This window comes from Gadus chalcogrammus, chromosome 16 (assembly GCF_026213295.1).
Source record: "Gadus chalcogrammus isolate NIFS_2021 chromosome 16, NIFS_Gcha_1.0, whole genome shotgun sequence".
NCBI classification, from domain to species: Eukaryota; Metazoa; Chordata; class Actinopteri; order Gadiformes; family Gadidae; genus Gadus; species Gadus chalcogrammus.
This window is the reverse complement of record NC_079427.1, coordinates 30,903,197-30,922,916: the sequence shown is the minus strand read 5'-3', so window position 1 is coordinate 30,922,916 and position 19,720 is coordinate 30,903,197. Positions and strand designations below refer to the sequence as shown.

Below are 19,720 nucleotides of genomic sequence, written 5' to 3'. Positions count from 1 at the left end.
TTCCTGAATTTCCCCCACAGGGGCTAAAGGCCATATGACGCCATCCACATTGACCTACGGCACAACGGGCCATTACTGTAAAGTAAACTATGGATATCTCTGGGTTGGAACAATGTTTAAACATTTTAGATTGGTCAAGTAACTCAACATAATATATAACAAAGTATATTTAATAGGTAAATGTTACATATTAGGCCTTTAATATCTGAGGGATTTTATTATAGACGGGTTACATGGATATTTTAACTGATTAATGTTGGATTGAATCAGAGACCAGGAGGGTTTTTACACACACACACACACACACACACACACACACACACACACACACACACACACACACACACACACACACACACACATCTTAACATCTTACTGCCAAGAACTATGTCTGACCAAGTGCTCTCCAGTCTTTGTCATTTGAGAAGCTATAGAAATGGACTCTGGTGGGTTCAGTAAAATGTCGACCTCCACAAAAAGTTTATAATCTAAAATATGTGCCATATGTCATGCGAATGATTTATGTTTGAAACAAGCCATAGGTTTAGAATTGTTATCCCAGATCCCCAAGATATTCCACAACATGCCACACACCTTTGACCTTCTTTAAAAAAAACAATGTATTTATTAAATTAGGTCTTATTATGTTATTATATGATCTGTAATTATCTGGTGTGTATTGTGTAATGTATTTTGACAGGGCAAAACTATGATATAGAGCAGGGGTACTCAAGTAGAAATGATGAGGGGCCACAATTTTTTTTTTCAGTGACTCAAGGGGCCGGTCGGTATACGTGTGACTGAGGCCGATATATGCTCTGTTTTAGACGTAACGCGTAAGCACGTAAGATACATAACCCCCCCTTGCGCGGTAAAATATCCCCCCTTACGTGCGTCGGCCAAAATTCCTGACTATGCGACTAAAACACTACGGCCCTACGCAGCTCGCAAAGACTGTGATTGGCCAGCTAACCACATCCTTTCAGGAGTCTCACATTTCCGGTTTTACAGCATAATAGCGCCATTTTTAAAAGGCTGTGACAGAAGCGAATGAAGAATTTTGAAGAAGGAGAAGAAGAAAACACAAGAACGAATTATGATAATTATAAATATAAACAAGCCAGCGATTTCCACTTCCACGCCCACAGATTCGTTCGTTGCTCCCCCTACTGTTCTGGCGGAGAATCCCCTTGCAACACGCGCAATCCTTAAGGAACCTTAAAGGAACCGTAAATCAAAACTTGTCTAAAACAAGTCCCTTGTGTAAATTACGTGCCTACGTCTCTGCGTCTAAAACGACCCTAAATCGGCCTTGACTGCTGCTGAGATGGACTGTCTGCCTCGAGTTTGGGAGGGCTGGAGCGGTCTGTGGGCTGGAGTGCTATCTGTTTATCGTTGCAACCCCCAGCCTCGTATTGAGATCGCGGCGCGCGGTTTCAAAATAAGAGCGCCCAGCACGTTTTTTTTTTTTTATAATTAAAAAAACTTTTCAAAACAGCTCGAGGGCCATTAATAGACACCCCGCGGGCCACAAAAGGCCCGCGGGCCGCTACTTGAGTATGACTGATATAGAGGGTTATGTTACTTATTAGTCCTTAACCTACACTGTAAAAACGTAAAAAAAAAAAAAAACTTAAAATTGTTGGTCTCATTATGATTTCTGAGTAAAATGAATATAAAACATTAAGTATTCATGTCAACTGTGCAATGCAATTTAGTCCAACCAACAAAGTTGAGTTTTGGGTCAAGAGTTGGGCTCACTGTAGTATCTTTGTTAGCAAGACTCACGGGTTTAAGTCAGACTCTGTCTGAGGCTGGGCCAACTACGGTGCACATGCGCATTTCGACACTTTGGAAAATACAAGGTTTGGCGACTCCTACCCCCCGGGGAGTGAGGGTATTCGTGATGCCGATTGGGAAAAAGGGGTTTATTGCCTTTTGTCAATTTGTTTCTGTTAGGTTAAGTGGGGTTAACGGGTTTGGGGTCTTTATTGTTTGTGTGTTGTTTATTGTGTGTAGTGTTGCCGCCACCGTTACCGAGACTTGCATGTCCGTTGGTTGGGTGTGCGGTGCGCTGTGTGTTGCGGGTGTGTGTTAAATAAAGGCAGCTCTCGGGATCGTGCGGTGTATGAGGCACGAGAGTTGCGTCACCGTTTAACCTGAGCTGCCGTCTCGTGCAGAACAAGTTTGACCATAATGTCAAACTTGTTCTGCACTTTGGTTTGCTGCATTCAGACAGCGATTCTCTGCAGCTGAACTAGCTACATGTTGCTTGTTCTAGTGCTGTCTGGCATTCAGAAATGTAAAACGGAAGTTTCCATTTTTTAATTTTAATAATGTGAACTTAAAACTTGCTTTGCATTCTTTGAAAGTTTTTTTTTTTTAATAATATTAACCTTAATTTGAAATATTAAGTTAACAACCCTGACTTACTTTTTTGAGTTTTGTAAAATATAAAAACCTTAGTTGGTATAACTCTAACTTTCAAGTTTGTCTAAAGAAGAAATGATCTTTTGATGGGCTCAAAACTAAAAAATTGATTGCAGTAAGTTGCCTTGCAATTTTGAGTTTTCTCAACTTTTTATTTTTTACAGTGTAGGAGACTGAAACTTACCCAGCTCACTGTCGCCTTCATGCATTTCGAGGGGCAGAGACGGGGACATCAGACCAGGACTCTCCTGTTTGATACTGAATGACGGATCCCCACCAAACCCTGAAGACAAATCAAGAGAATTTGAGATGGCATTAATTGAAAAAAAATGGACAAAAAAAATACTGAAATAAAAATAAACACTTCCTCAGTTGACTTCTGGTAAACCAAATTGTTTCAGTGTTTGATCAAAGTGCCACGAATAACCAACCCACTAAACATTGGACATTGGATAGACGTGCAGATCCTGTTTATATCAGGTCGGTACATGGCCAATTCTGGACGTCATTTTTTGGGACGTCATACATTTTTTGGACGTCATTTGGATGCCTATGACAGCTGCAGGAAATGTATACATGATCACACTGCGCAATGCCGTCGGAGTGACGTCTTTTCTGTGTCATTATTGGTCGTCAAATTTCGGTCCACTGAAGGGGTTGATTTGTAACGCCAGGTGACGTCGTTTTTCGACGTCTAATGTTGACCTCTGTGGGACCTCCGAACATGGGCTATTTAGTTAAAATGTGATCGTTTGTGGATGTCTTTTCAACATCAAATTGAGACTAATTTTAGACGTCTTTGTTATACTACTTCTTAATGTTTCAAGATGTTTTCTGTACCATTAGGTTTCCTGTAGCTGTAGCATTTCACCTTAGAACTGGGTACGGTTTTTGGCCGTCATTTGGAAGCGTATGACAGGTGCAGGAAATGTATGCACGATGTCATATTTGTGTATTATGATTTTTTGTTGTTATCTTACATTTTCTGGTTTATTTATTTTAAGTAGGCCTAATCAAGTTATTTTTTATACATATATATTTATTTTTGCATGTATCTGTTTATTTACTTGAAAATGCGGTTTGTTGGAAAAGTTCAGTAAATAATTGGCCTAGGTGTGTCTTTGTTTGTGTGTGTGTGTGCACTGGCATGTGGCCTACGGGTGGGTCAAAAGCATGCGAGCTAGACGGAGGGAGGGAGAGCCATTGATCGGTCCATAATCATTTATCCGACGCTGCAATTAAATAAATTGCCGTTTCTCTTTTTCTGATCGCAAAAACCATAAACATGTAAATAAATAAAATAAATTATAGAAGTAGTATAAAAAAGACGTCTAAAATGAGTCTACAAGTCTACACAAACGACCACATTTGGACTAGTCAAGCGATTCCACACACACACACACACACACACACACACACACACACACACACACACACACACACACACACACACACACACACACACACACACACACACACACACACACACACACACACACACTTACTTAAGATATGCAGTTTATATGTGATTCTTGGCCCCTGCAGGTAAAGTGGTGCATTACGCTTAACAGCAATTACTTTGATTGACACTGAAACTTCAGCAAATTAGTTATGGACAAAAAACTTTACACACATGTTAAGGGAACTTTAAAAACACCTTAAACTCACTGATCTGAGCAGTTTTGGTCGGATCCAGGGTTGAGCATAGTTCAGGATGTTTCTCCGTCAGATAATCAACCATCAGGCTACTTGCTTTACCCCCTTTCTCTTTTACCGTATCAATTAGACAATGTGCTTTGTCTTCTTTGGTCGTCTTCCCCTCTACAGTGTTCTTCTCCTCGTCATTCAACACATTTAACTTCCAAAGGTTATGCAGGAGATTGATGAAATCGTTGTAAGACAACATGTCGACTAATTTAGAGCGAATCCTTTCAAGTTCTGAAAGAGAAATCAAGAGAAAAGGCAAATTAAATGAATTGATAATTTCTGGGATAATAATTTATCAATTCTTTAAAATATACAATCAAAATCACAACTCCCCTGTAAAACACACACACACACACACACACACACACACACACACAGTTTATATGTGATTCTGGGCCCCTACAGGTGAAGTGGTGCATTACGCTTAACAGCAATTACTTTGATTGAAAAAACTTTACACACATGTTAAGGGAACTTTATAAACATGCTGAACTCACTGATCCGAGCAGAAGTTGGGGTCAGACCCAGGGTTAAGCATAGTTCAGGGTGCCTCGCCGTCAGATAATCAACCGTCAGGCTACTTGCTCTCTCCCCTTTCCCCAGCACTGTATAAATGAGACAACGTGCTTTGTCTTCTCTGGTCGTCTTCCCCTCTACAGTCTTCTTCTCCTCGTCATTAAACACATTAATCTCCCTGAGGAAACGCAGGAGATTGATGACATCGTGGTCTGACAACGTGTAGACTAATTTAGAGCGAATCCTTCCAAGTTCTGAAATACAAATCAAGAGAAAAGGCAAATTAAACAAATGTAAGTTTCTTCTCAACCAAATTATCTCTGCATTGACAATTTCTGGGATAATAATTGATAAATTCTTTAAAATATACACTCAAAATCACAACTCACCTGTGAAACACACAGACACAGACACAGACACAGACACACACACACACAGTTTATACGTGATTCTGTGCCCCTACAGGTGAAGTATTGCATTACGCTTAACATCAATTCCTTTGATTGACCCCAAACTTCAGCAAATTAGATGCTGAAAAACGTAACACACCTGTTAAGGGAACTTTATGAACATGTTAAACTCACTGATCAGAGCAGAAGTTGGGGTCAGACCCAGGGTCGGCCATAGTTCAGGGGGTTTCTCCGTCAAATAATCAACCATCACGCTACTTTCTCTCGCCCCTTTCTTCATCACCGTATCAATGAGACATCGTGCTTTGCCTTCACTTGTTATCCACCCCTCTACAGTCTCCTTCTCCTCGTCATTCAACACATTCATCTCCCTAAGGTAACGCAGGAGATTGATGACGTCTTGGTCCAACAACATGTCGACTAATTTAGAGCGAATCCTTCCAAGTTCTGAAAGACAAATCAAGAGAAAAACACAACTTTTCTTAGATTACCACTTGTGGTGGTAGTGTTGGTTCAAGATGCCACAAAAAACGAATTTCCCAACTTTACCTAAGCTTCTGTGTTCATCTTAATTCACAGCCTACATTAAAGGTCCCATGACATGCTATTTTATGGATGCTTTCACGTAGGTATTAGTGGGCCACTAACACAGTATTCAAATACGTTCCCGAAATTCAGCCGTGGTGCAGAGTTACAGCCACTCCGAGCCAGTCGCACATTGAGCTTCCCCCAAATGCGCTGTTTTGGTGTCTGTAGCTTTAATATAAATGAGGAGGAGAGAGGCGGGTCAAGGAGGAGGGTGGGGGTGTGGCCCTGAGCAGCTTGCAGCCACGGTACCATGCGCTCTGTTTACAGGTGTGACATTATAAAATTGGCTGTCTGGTGCAGATATCGGAATATTTGATGTTCTTTTGTAAGACAATGAATCAGAATGTACTGTGGGTGTAGATTTATCTTAATACCAGCTGTTATTAGATTTGAAAGTTCAAAAGAGAGAGTAGAAAAGAGCAGAAGAGAGCAAGGTTATGAAACTAAACAACTAAGAACCGCCCTCTCCCTCTTTGCTCCCTCGCTCCCTGCATTTATAATAATAATAATAATAATAACTAGGACTGTCTGCAAACAGCCCTCGAGGTAATCACAGCCCATGCACCGCCGTCCCCAGCGACCGCCTTCTTAAGCGATTCGCTGGACACGTCATAATCCTAGGCCAGGGGCGGATGGTGTATAGGGGCGATTCGGGCGACGCACTACCAACTGGGAGAAAGAGGATTTTTTTTCTAACAAATTCTATCACAGCAAAAGTAGTTTTCAGTGTTCTAGACATATTATCATTGTCCAATCAGAATCGTCAGATTCAAGTCGCGTTTCAAATGGTCCCGCCTTTCTGGGCGAATTCATTGACGTGGAAAATCGCCCCAGGATTCTCCGTTGACTGTCATGTTAAAACTATTTTTTTCGGAAAATGAGCCTTCAATGCATTTTCAATGGGGATTTGGGACTTGCGTCATACGTAACTGAGCAAAGAGCGCGAAGGGATATCTTCAATCAAGTCACTTCCTAATTTCAACATGGCTGCTAATGTGTGCAATTCCGTTGCGTCTCTGAAAGAAGTTCCTTTAAGTCGACGATCCAATTCAGATAAATTCTTGGCATTAAAACAATCAGGACCTCCAAGACCAAAATCAATAAAAAAAGCGTTGACATTCTGTCGACGTGAAGAAGAAGGACATTGATGCAGCAGTCTTCATCAAAAGTGCCCTCGAGAGCTTGACAAGAAGTGTGCAGACCATTAGGTAAGATAACATTTATATTATTTGATCCTTCTCAAAGCAAAGCTTTGTTATGAGAACATATGCATTAAAGGAGACTGTATTTGTGTTCTTTTTTATAATATATGATCTTTTTTATAATATATTGCCATTGGTGTATTCTAGCTTGCTTTACTCTGTGCTGGACATCCCGGTTAGGCGAGGCACAATGGATAGCTTAAAAAAAAGTGTTTAACACTAACATTATGCATCCCTGCCCATTTTAAGTGGGTATACTCATCATGCCTTCAGTGTGTCTTGAACAACCACACATAAAAGGTTGCCCATATTATATTGATATATTATCGTATTTGTCTAAATACATACTTGACTGTAGATAGATTTATTAATCTGACCAGCTGCAAGAGCCATCAGGAACCGACAAACCAAGGACGGCTTTGACAGAAGAGGCGAAGCAGAGGCTGTCTGAAGAGGTCTGCGACACCATCCTGGCTCACATCAAAGCGAGGTTCTCTTTCACTGGCCACCTTGTGAGTGCTACCTTAGTACAAGGAATATGTTTGAAAGGTACTGCCATTCATTTCCTGTTGATGCTCTGAATGCCTCTGTGAAGGCATATCCCACGCTCAGAGGTGGGTAGGAACGCGCTACATTTACTCCGTTACAAATACTTGAGTAACTTTTTGGATAAATTGTAATTTTAGGAGTAGTTTTATTGCAACATACTTTTACTTTTACTTGAGTAAATATTTAAAGAAAGAACGGTACTTTTACGCCGTTCCATTTGGCTACGTGACGGTCGTTACTTTGTTTTTTTAGATCTTTTCTTTTATTACATGCGAGATCTATTTCTATCACGTGAATATTCCTTAGCCCAAGTGAAGGAGTTCAAGGACCTCGGGGTCTTGTTCGCGAGTGAGGGTACTATGGAGCGTGAGATTGGCCGGAGAATCGGAGCAGCGGGGGCGGTATTGCGTTCGCTTTACCGCACCGTTGTTACGAAAAGAGAGCTGAGTCGCAAGGCAAAGCTCTCGATCTACCGGTCGAACTTCGTTCCTATCCTCCCCTATGGTCATGAGGGTTGGGTGATGACCGAAAGGACGAGATCGCGGGTACAAGCGGCCGAGAGGCAATTGAATAACGCCTGCACACACACAGGCACGCACGCACACGCAGAGTGGTAATCGGGAGAGTTGGGAGAATTCTCTGTAGCCCGTTAACGTTTCGGGGGGCGCCGGGTCACACACACACACACACAGTTTTTCACCCACTCCGTATCCAGCTTATTCCATGCTTACAGCACCCAGGCTACTATGCGGCGAGCTGGGGCTCTCATGTTCTCCCCTGCGGTGTATTCCTTGTCCGCATCCCCTGCCATCCAGTTGTCATACGATTCAGTGACGTGCGGTGAAGTCAGTAAGTGGGTAGGCACTGAGTTATGAAAGCCAGATTACCTCATTTATTGTTTAGGCTACGTGACAACAGTAGGCTATGCACAAGCGCGGCGCACAATCCGTTTGAAACGAGCGAACAATTTTCGGTCCCTTTTTCTGCAAGAGTGCATCAAGTGTTGGCATAGGCCTCCCTTTTGCCAGTAGCTCATTTTAACTTTTTGAGTTTCGCGGGGATTACGTGTAGCCGGTGTAATGACGTCAGCTGCGCAAATGTCCAGTAATATCTCGATTTCGATTGGTCCATGTTTGATACGTAGCGTAGATGATTACTGGCATAACATATTTACGTACAAAGGCACAGCAGAGTTGTGCCTTTCGGCGTAGATGTTAAAGAATACAGGATCGAAGTGTGCATGCGCCACATTCGTTTTTCGTTGCCGTTCACAATGAATGGACAGTAAAGGCACTGCTTATTCTACCGGTTTTTGTATTTGATGTTGCGTAACTGATACAATTGTCATCGTAACGTCTAAACAATTGGAATAACGTATATATTGCATATATAAAACACAAGAATACTCGGTACAAATACAAGTTTATTAAATACAATTATTTAATAAACATTTTTACGTTTGAATTTTGTCAGGGTAGGCAGTGCCTACCTTGCCTACCCTGAATGCACGTCACTGATACGATTCATGCAGACTGGTTTTGAACGGATGATTCCATGGATGTACTTTGTTAATAATGTTAGTTAACAGTTATACGTGTATTGGTTTTAATTAATATAATTTTGGATAAACCAAATTTATTTTAATGTTATTTAAAGGTTGATGTAGCCTATTTAATTTTACAAAGATTTAATTTGTTATTGTTTTAGTTCAAGGGTTATACACCTTATTTATTTTATTTAAAAGGATGTTATTTGCATTATCTTTATTTGAACCTTGCTGTTCTATATTTTGTTGGTGTCTATTTTGTACTGTTTGTGTTGCTGTTTATTTAAAAAATAAATCGGAGAAACTCAGTAGGCCTACTTGTACTCTTGAGTACTTGAGTAGTCTTTTCACTGCATACTTTTTTACTCTTACTTGAGTAATTATTTTTACGAGTACTTTTACTTCTACTTGAGTAATTATAATCTTAAAGTAACAGTACTTTTACTTGAGTACATTTTTTAGCTACTCTGCCCACCACTGCCACGCTGAACAAGGCAAAGCTCAAGACGGAACTGTCTCTAATCTATGAGAATCCTGAATCAAGGCTTGCTGTGGTGCACTGGCACTGTACCAGGTTATCATGAGCTACAACCTCCAGGAGACATTCTCTGAGACTGTGAGTTTGTTGAACATTCTCATAACTACTCCTATGACAACAGCTGAAGCTGAGAGATGTTTCTCAACTTTGATAATAAAAAATAATTAAGACATTCCTGCGAAATTCAATGGGCCAGGAAAGTCTGAATGCACTGGCCATGCTCTCCATGGAGAGGGAACTAGTCCTCAACATGCGTGATTTCAATGAGAAAGTCATTGACCGCTTTGCTGCACTGAAAGAGAGACTAGCAAAGTTTCAGTAAAAGTAATGTAGTCTCTCTCTCTCTCTCTCTCTCTGTTAAAAGTTTAATTAGACTTGTATTCTCTCACCTGAGAAAAATATTACTGAAATCAGACCAACTTTCCCCTTCTTACAAATTATTCTGTCTGTTTTAGCGTGTTGCATTGCATATCGCAGTGACTACAACTGAATACCTGGACTCTCCTTCTCCACTGAGTATGGTTGATCCTGAATGACACACTTTGATAAAACATGATGTCTGTCCCTTGTTTCTTTAAGACTTAAACTGCTGTCCAGCAGCAGTTTGCTGGAATATGTTTTCCTCCTGCCTGTTCAGAGAAATTGTAGTTTTTACAGATACCTTTTTTCTTGTTTTACCATGATCATTTTCATGCCCTATATCTGCCAAACATACCATAAGCAATGACATAAACTATAGATTGTTCATATTTCTTTACTAGTTTGGGGTTAAAGATTTATTTTTTTGGTTCAAACTCTTTGTTTGAATTAGATCCAAATCAGACGTTAATCACTCATAAGTTAACCTTGGCATAACGGAGCTGCTTTCAGACATCTTACAGAACATGATCGTTACCTTGGACGTGCTATTCATTAGTTACACAATCATCTCACAAACATCACCGTATGAAAACAGCAGATCGGTTCCTGACATGCACTGAAAGACTAATCAATAGAATTTGAATGCATACGATAATTTAAAAAAAACACGTTGCGTTATTCGTCTGCTCTGCTGCTTGCCGCTTTTCGCTAAAATGCAAAAATTAATTCTGGGGTATCTGTGCTGCCAAGTTCCTACAAGATACCAACCGGTGCATCCTTGGTAAAATTGCTGTGTCGAGAACACTTTTGACTTTAAAATGATTGTTAGACTCACCAAACACAGACAGTAGTTTCGCCAACATTGTAATTGAGTTGAGTAATAAAAGGAACTATCTTGTTTGTTCATATTTCTTTCCCAGGTAAGGTTCCACATTAGGTTGCTTGGTTCAGCCTACTTTGTTTGAAATATATCCAAATCAGCCGTTAATCACTTCTCGTAAGCTAACGTTGGCATAATGGAGTTGCTTTCAGACATCGTACACAACATGATAATTAGTCTCACGAACATGAACGTACCTCTGTATTTAGAAATGCAGAGGTACAAAATAATCTGAGCTTGCTAGCGAGGTTGTGGGACATGCAAGTACGATTGTTGGTTTTATCCAAGTGCATTTAAAGTCGTTTTGAGATAAAACATTGGATAACAATAGCTTTAAAAACATATCAGTGGACAGTGGATTCTTAAGCAAATACATTTTTAAAGAAATAATCCATTATTACTCCATTAGGTTTTTACACCTGCTTTGAGTTGCCATCGTTGATCATCTTTCTTTTTTAGTCACTGCATGACGACCCCAAAAACCCTTTAGTCATGAATATGACTTATGTTCAAAATAAGCCATAGGTTTAAAATCTGTATCCCAGAACCCCAAACTGGCCAAATATATATATATACCATTTAAAAATGTTAAAATGATACACTACGTATTCATCAGGTGGGTGACCATGACATAGAGGGTTATACATGTAGACTAATAACTCGTACAACTAGGAGTCTTGAACTCACCATGCGTGCTACCAAGCTTTTCAAGTGGAAGTGAGGACTCAGAGTCCACAGGGCCGGACAGCTCAGACTTGGACAAGCTCCCCTGTCCGCTACTGCCTGACGTCATCAGAGGTTCTGAAAGACAAATCAATAGAATTTGCAAATTGCGTTAAATATTTTTTCGTTTTCTGAAAAATACTGAAATGTAATATCTGACATCCTCGGATACTACTTAAACATTAATATGTCAGTGTATGTAAAAGTTTTCACAAATAACCCAAAGTAATCCTAAACATGACCTGGACCGGTTTTTCATGCCAATTTACAGCCCACATGAAGTACACTGTAAATAAATATAACATGACTGTATCATGTATCATGTTTGTCACGTATCATGTCATTTATCAAAGTGAGTCCATGAATCAGAATGTATTGCCTATTCTTTCCGATAATTTTGGGTATAAGTGACTAATGCGGAGAGCGATTCTTGAGATCCTTCCAATATTGAGTGAAAACACTGCAGACGTAATCCACATAAAACTGATATACGAAGAATGTCGCAGGGAACTCTATCATTTTATATTAGTTCCTAGCTCTGTCCCCTCGCCACCCTTTCATCTGTATCTGTGTGGCCGCGGTGGTTGTGTGGCCGCTCATGTTTTGGCCACACTATATTTTAAGGACTTCCATGTGATCAACTCGTCATTTTACAATCAGTGGGGAGAACATTCTTGCTAGTTATTCTTGTAGGAATTAGGGGGAATGAGCATGCAGAACGCTGTTGAGAGTTTGAGACGGTGTGTTCTTACTGGTATTGTGTAAACTACAGAGGACACCTGCATTCCTCCAAAATAGGAACCAGGCTTATCACCGAAAACAATTGAAGCTCAAACTGCTCCTCAACAGTACACTAAAATGTAAAGTATATTAAAAAACAAAACAACCCTTTCATACTGCTTCTGTAGTTTATTTTATAAAATAAATGTTAGACAGTTGTTGGCCGGCTTTTCTTCAACCATTGTCGTCCGCCGTCTGCCCTGTCAGCTGCAGTGGTCCGTGGGGCGAGAGGGTCTCAGAGAGCTACTGGCCGGCTGGCTGGCTCGCTTGCCCCTAAACACGAAATCTACACAGTTGATTCCTTGCCTAAAACTTTATCAGAAGTGAATTTAGTGATGAAATAGCATACGAAAATTGTAAAAAAAAACATTGCGATCATGTTCTGCTCTGTTGTTTGGGTGCGGCCAAGTTCCTTCAAGTTACCAACAGGAGCATCCTGAGTAAAATGGGCGTGCCGAGAAGACATTTAAGTTAGATTGCTATTGACATTTCATATCAATACATTAGGCCTCTTCTGTAAAAAAATTAATGGCTGACACTATTGGGGTGGTCAAGGGTCAAAGGGTCAAACTGAGAAGTCACTAGGGGTGTGACGATACACTCAGCTCACGAGACGAGATGAGACACGATATTGGGTTCACGAGAACGAGACGAGACGAGATTTTAAGAAAACTACGATGACAAAATATATGACTGGACCAACAGACTTTTATTTAACCTAGTTGCGCATGCATTTTGAAATGCTTTATTATAACTCTTTACATGCATGAAATTGAAACTTAAACAAAAATTTATAAAAGTTAAAGTAAAATAAATTAAATTAAATAATTCTCTGCAAACAATATTATGTGCAAAACCAAATCAAAGTACCAAAAATGCTGCCAAACAAATGATTTAAAAGTGGCGGGGGTATTTTCCGACGTCATTCTGGCTGTCTTTAGCTGTGTTCGAAATCGTTCCCTATACACTCACTCACTATTCCCTATATAGTGTTCATGACTATTTAGGGAACGAACAAACGAGAATTCGGACACTACGGTGAACATTTCTAAACGTCATTTGCGTCAGTAAATGCGCCGGGTATTTGTGTGACGTAGACAGATGCGCCCACATCATGTAAAAAAAACAAAAAACGTGCGCTCACGAGGAAAGCTGAAGGTTGTATTGTTGTTGAATGTTACAATTCCTTGTTCAAGTTTTTTTTTAATTAATTTTTAATGTTAAATATTCTATGTTAAATCCCAAATAAATTGTTGACATTTCTAAACGAAAGCCGGAGACAAACAAACATTACCGCATTGCATTGTGGTATACGGGAGTGACATGTAGGGAACATCGTATGTACACTAAAATTTTGGGTATTTTAAGTGCACTATAAAGTGCATGAAATTCACCACTGAGAATTCGAACACCACTACAAAATGGCGAGCACCCTATATAATGCACTATATCCGTGATAGGGAACGATTTCGAACACAGCTTATGGCTGCTTCCCGTCCTTCTCCTCCTCTTCTAATTTTCCTTCTCCTTCTTTAGGTTCTTGCAGTCTAGACGTAGCAAAGGCGCATTACTGCCCCCACAGGGCAGAAATAGAAGTTTGGATAGCTCACCAATCTTGCGAGACAGATTTTTTAACTCGACGAGTTTAATCTCGCGAGATCTCGTGGGACGAGATCTCGTCACACCCCTAGAAGTCACCACTATGAGACCCCACATTATAATTGTCAATGAGCAAATCAAATTATATTTACTTAAAGGACAGAGTTTCCTGTATTCTCATCAAGGAGAAGAATGCATAAGGGGATCTCTGCTCCCTCGTGACCGGTATACCCCAGGCACAAAGGTTAATGTTAGATAACGCTAGGAAAAGGTAGAGTGGCTAGACAATGCAAGGAATAGGATATAGAACTTACAGGATGAAGGGGAAACAACATGATAAATAGATAGATTTTCCATCACACATCATGTGTGGAGCAGAGCTGATCTCAGCATTTCTGAGACCTGTGCCACTGTTTAAGAAGTCCTCGCATTAGACAATGCGGCAGACTCCAGCTTGAGCAGCTCTTTGAGCAGCACAGGTTGATTTCCCATTTGGGGACGTCTCCTTGCGAAGCTAATAGAGAGGCGCAGGGCGAACTCAGGGCGAATATTTGTTCACGTTTATAACTCAAATAAACTAGCCTAATTGTTATAAATTCGGATGACTCTTTCGTCAAACAGTTTAGACAGAAACGATTGACTTGGTTCCTGAATTCCCCCCACAGGGAGTAAAGGCCATACGACGCCATCCACATGACCTACGGCACAACGGACCATTACTGTAAATAAAACTATGGATATCTCTGGGTTTGAACATTGTTTAAACATTTAGGTCAAGTAACTCAACATAATGTGTGCATGAATGGTGAATGTGAGGCAATATTGTAAAGCGCTTTGAGTGGCCAATGGTTAGAAAAGCGCTATATAAATGCAGTCCATTTACATTTACTGCCAAGAACTATGTCTGACCAAGTGCTCTCCAGTCTTTGTCATTTGAGAAGCTATAGAAATGGACTCTGGTCGGTTCAGTAAAATGTCGACCTCCACAAAAAGTTTATAATCTAAAATATGTGCCATATCTCATGCGAAAGATTTATGTTTGAAACAAGCCATAGGTTTAGAATTGTTATCCCAGATCCCCCAGATATTCCAGAACATGCCACACACCTTTGACCTTGTTTAAAAAAATATATATATGAATAATATATTTATTAAATTTGGTATTATGTTATTATATGATCTGTAATTATCTGGTGAGTATTGTGTAATGTATTTTGATAGGGCAAAACTATGATATAGAGGGTTATGTTACTTATTAGTCCTAAACCTACACTGTAAAAACGAAAACTTAAAATTGTTGCTCTCATTATGATTTCTGAGTAAAATGAATATAAAACATTAAGTATTCATGTCAACTGTGCAATGCAATTTAGTCCAACCAAGGAAGAACTATGATATAGAGGGTTTTGTTACTTATAACACCTAAACCAAGGAGCCTTAAACTTACCCAGACCAGGACTCTCCTGTCTGCTACTGAATGACGGATCCTCACCAAACTCTGAAAGACAAATCAAGAGAATTTGAAGATGGCATTAATTTAAAAATAATTGACTAAAAAAATACTGAAATAAAAATTAACACTTCCTCAGTTGACCTCTGGTAAACCAAATTGTTTCAGTGTTTGATCAAAGTGCCACAAATAACCATCCCACTAAACATTGGACGTTGGATAGACGTGCAGATCATGTTTATATCAGGTCGGTTGGTACATGACCCATTCTGGACATCTATTTGACGTTCAAACTAGGTCACAATTTGGATGTCAAACCATGACCCAACTTGGACTTCATATTTACTTTTTAACATTTCACCTTTGAACTGGGTAATTTTTTTGGACGTCATTTGGACGCCTATGACAGCTGCAGGAAATGTATACATGATCCCAATGCGCAATGCCGTCGGAGTGACGTTTTTTCTGTGTCATTATTGGTCGTCAAATTTCGGTCCACTGAAGGGGTTGTTTTGTAACGCCAGGCGACGTCTACTGTTGACTTCTGTGGGACCTCCGTGGATGGGCTATTTAGTTCAAATGTGGTCGTTTGTGGACGCCTTTTCAACATCAAATTTAGACTAATTTTAGACGTCTTTTTTATACTACTTCTTAATGTTTCAAGATATTTTCTGTACCATTAGGTTTCCTGTAGCTATAACATTTCACCTTAGAACAGGGTACGGTTTTTTGCCGTCATTTGGAAGCGTATGACAGGTACAGGAAATGTATGCATGATGTAATATTTGTATATTATGATATTTTGTTGTTATTTTACATTTTCGTGTGTGTGTGTGTGTGTGTGTGTGTGTGTGTGTGTGTGTGTGTGTGTGTGTGTGTGTGTGTGTGTGTGTGTGTGTGTGTGTGTGTGTGCAGTGGCATGTGGCCTACGGGTGGGTCCATAATCATTTATCCGACGCTGCAATTAAATAAATCGCCGTTTATCCTTTTCTGACGGCAAAAACCATCAACATATAAATAAATTATAGAAGTAGTATAAAAAAGATGTCTAAAATGAGTCAACCAGTCTACACAAACGCCCACATTTGCACTATAAATGGCCCTTGCACAGAGGTCCAGAGGACGTCAACATTAGACGTTCGGTAGACGTCGAAAAAAGTACGTCGCCTGTCGTTACAAAACAATCCCTGCAGTGGACCGAGATTTGACGTACAATAATGAAACAGAAAAGACGTCACTCCGACGACACATTGCGCAGTGGGAGGCTGAGTTCACTACGTGACCTTAGTTCCTCCTGTTATTAACACATTTAAGAATCATATCGTTTTGGACAAACGAGATGATAATTGAATGAAGGTAAATAATTCCTTTTAAAATAATGAAAAAATACATTTAAATAGCAACTCGCCTATCCTTAGTTCAGGCTGCCTCTTCGTCAGATAATCAACCATCAGGCTACTTGCTCTCTCCCCTTTCTCCAACACCGTATCAATGAGACAACGTGCTCTGTCTTCTCTGTTTGTCTTCCCCTCTACAGTCTTCTTCTCCTCGTCGTTCAACACATTCATCGCCCTCAGGTAATGCAGGAGATTGATGACGTCGTGGTCTGACAACATGCCGAATAATTTAGAGCCAATCCTTCCAAGTTCTGAAAGACAAGTCAAGAGAAATGGAAAATGGCATTAAAGCAAAACGTTACACCTATTCTCAAATTACCACCTGTTGTTGTAGTGTTGGTTGAAGTTGCCAAATAAAACGAATTTCTCAACTTTACCTATAAGCTTGTGTGTTCATTTTAATTTACAGATTACATCAAGTACACATAATGGAAAATATTTAAGATTTTGGTATCAGAATGCATTGTTGGTGTCGATTAATCTTAAATACCATCTATTATTAGATTTGACAGTTCTAAAGAGAGAGTAGAAAGAGCAGAAGAGAGCAAGGTAATGAAACTAAACAACAAAGAACCGCCCTCTCCCTCTTTGCTCCCTCGCTCCCTGCGTTAATATTAATAATAATAATAATAATAACTAGGACTGCAAGCAGCCCCCCGAGGTATTCGCAGCCCGCACACCGACCAAGGCGACCGCCTTTTCAAGCGATTCCCGCTTGCACACACACACACACACACACACACACACACACACACACACACACACACACACACACACACACACACACACACACACACACACACACACACACACACACACACACACACACACACACACACACACACACACTTAAAATATGCAGTTTATATGTGATTCTTGGCCCCTGCAGGTAAAGTGGTGCATTACCCCTAACAGCAATTACTTTGATTGACGCTGAAATTTCAGCAATTTAGTTACGGACAAAAAACTTTACACATGTTAAGGGAACTTTAAAAACATGTTAAACTCACTGATCTGAGCAGTTTTGGTCGGATCCAGGGTTGAGCATAGTTCAGGGTGTTTCTCCGTCAGATAATCAACCATCATGCTACTTGCTTTCCCCCCTTTCTCTTTTACCGTATCAATTAGGCAATGTGCTTTGTCTTCTCTGGTCGTCTTCCCCTCTACAGTGTTCTTCTCCTCGTCATTCAACACATTTATCTTCCTAAGGTAATGCAGGAGATTGATAAAATCGTTGTATGACAACATGTAGACTAATTTACCGCGAATCCTTTGAAGTTCTGAAAGACAAATCAAGAGAAAAGGCAAATTAAATTAATTAAAAGAAAACTCTCAACATAATAATCTGCATTGATAATTTCTGGGATAATAATTTATCAATTCTTTAAAATATACAATCAAAATCACAACTCCCCTGTAACACACACACACACACACACACACACACACACACACACACACACACACACACACACACACACACACACACACACACACACACACACACACACACACACACACACACACACACACACACACACACACACACACACACACACACACAATGTGATTCTGGGCCCCTACAGGTGAAGTGGTGCATTACGCTTAACAGCAATTACTTTGATTAACACCGAAGCAAAATAGTTGGTGAAATAACTTAACACAAATGTTAAGGGAACTTTATAAACATTTTGAACTCACTGATCCGAGCAGAAGTTGGGGTCAGACCCAGGGTTAAGCATAGTTCAGGTTGCTTTGCCGTCAGATAATCAACCATCAGGCTTATTTCTCGCTCCCCTTTCCCCAGCACTGTATCAATGAGACAACGTGCTTTGTCTTCTTTGGTCGTCTTCCCCTCTACAGTCTTCTTCTCCTCGTCATTCAACACATTCATCTCCCTAAGGTAACGCAGGAGATTGATGACATCGTGGTCCGACAACGTGTAGACTAATTTAGAGCCAATCCTTCCAAGTTCTGAAATACAAATCAAAAGAAAAGGCAAATTAAACAAATGTAAGTTTCTTCTCAACCAAATTATCTCTGCATTGACAATTTCTGGGATAAAAATTGATAAATTCTTTAAAATATACACTCAAAATCACAACTCGCCTGTGAAACACACACACACACACACACACACACACACACACACACACACACACACACACACACACACACACACACACACACACACACACACACACACACACACACACACACACACACACACACACACACACACACACACACACACACACACAGTTTATATGTGATTCTGGGCCCCTACAGGAGAAGTGGTCCATTACGCTTAACATCAATTACTTTGATTGACACCAACATTTCAGCAAATTAGTTTCTGACAAACTTAACACACATGTTAAGGTAACTTTATGAAAATGTCAAACTCACTGATGAGAGCAGAAGTTGGGGTCAGTCCCAGGGTCGGCCATAGTTCAGGGGGCTTCTCAGTCAGATAATCAACCATCACACTACATGCTCTCTCCCCTTTCTTCATCACCGTATCAATGAGACAACGTGCTATGTCTTCACTTGTCATCCACCCCTCTACAGTCTCCTTCTCCTCGTCATTCAACACATTCATCTCCCTAAGGTAACGCAGGAGATTGATGACATCTTGGTCCAATAACAGTATGACTAATTTAGAGCGAATCCTTCCAAGTTCTGAAAGACAAAAAGAGAAAAACAAAACGTCACAACTTTTCTTAGATTACCACTTGTGGTGGTAGTGTTGGTACAAGATTAGGGTTGGGCAATCTTCTACAAGCTTCCATCGTCCGATAGCGCCCCCTAGCGATCACCGATAGTCGATGCTATCGGGGGGCAATGTGTGGTTAACATAACCGAGTGTCTGACTGATTGTTAATGTGTTGATAGTGTTGTGGAGGCATGACGCATCTAATTAACATTATTCGTTGGCAGGTTGTATTAATAAGTCTCGGAACATAAGCAGAGAGAGAGACGTCCCCGGAGTCGCCTTGAAAAAAACAAAAAGTGTGTGTGTGCGCGTGTGTGTGTGTGTGTGTG

General features: G+C 40.3%; 1 protein-coding gene across 7 annotated transcripts in view; it reads right to left on the bottom strand.

Moving 5' to 3' along the window:
• LOC130405536 (uncharacterized) overlaps positions 1-19,720 on the bottom strand; it is a 111,592-nt gene that overhangs the window by 90,789 nt on the left and 1,083 nt on the right. For 5 of the 7 annotated variants that reach the window (XR_008904352.1, XM_056610671.1, XM_056610673.1 and 2 more), the window contains exons 2-11: positions 19,085-19,357; positions 18,377-18,649; positions 17,686-17,955; positions 16,687-16,926; positions 15,276-15,326; positions 11,414-11,527; positions 5,238-5,510; positions 4,635-4,907; positions 4,099-4,368; positions 2,615-2,713 (exon numbers count right to left, since the gene is read on the bottom strand). Coding sequence is in view for 6 of the 7 variants with exons in the window: in XM_056610671.1 (XP_056466646.1) it covers positions 2,615-2,713; positions 4,099-4,368; positions 4,635-4,907; positions 5,238-5,510; positions 11,414-11,527; positions 15,276-15,326; positions 16,687-16,926; positions 17,686-17,955; positions 18,377-18,649; positions 19,085-19,357 (2,136 nt within the window). In the remaining variant the exon portion in view is untranslated. The remainder of the gene's footprint in view (positions 1-2,614; positions 2,714-4,098; positions 4,369-4,634; positions 4,908-5,237; positions 5,511-11,413; positions 11,528-15,275; positions 15,327-16,686; positions 16,927-17,685; positions 17,956-18,376; positions 18,650-19,084; positions 19,358-19,720) is intronic. The other 2 variants (XM_056610668.1, XM_056610669.1) reach the window with 1 other exon arrangement.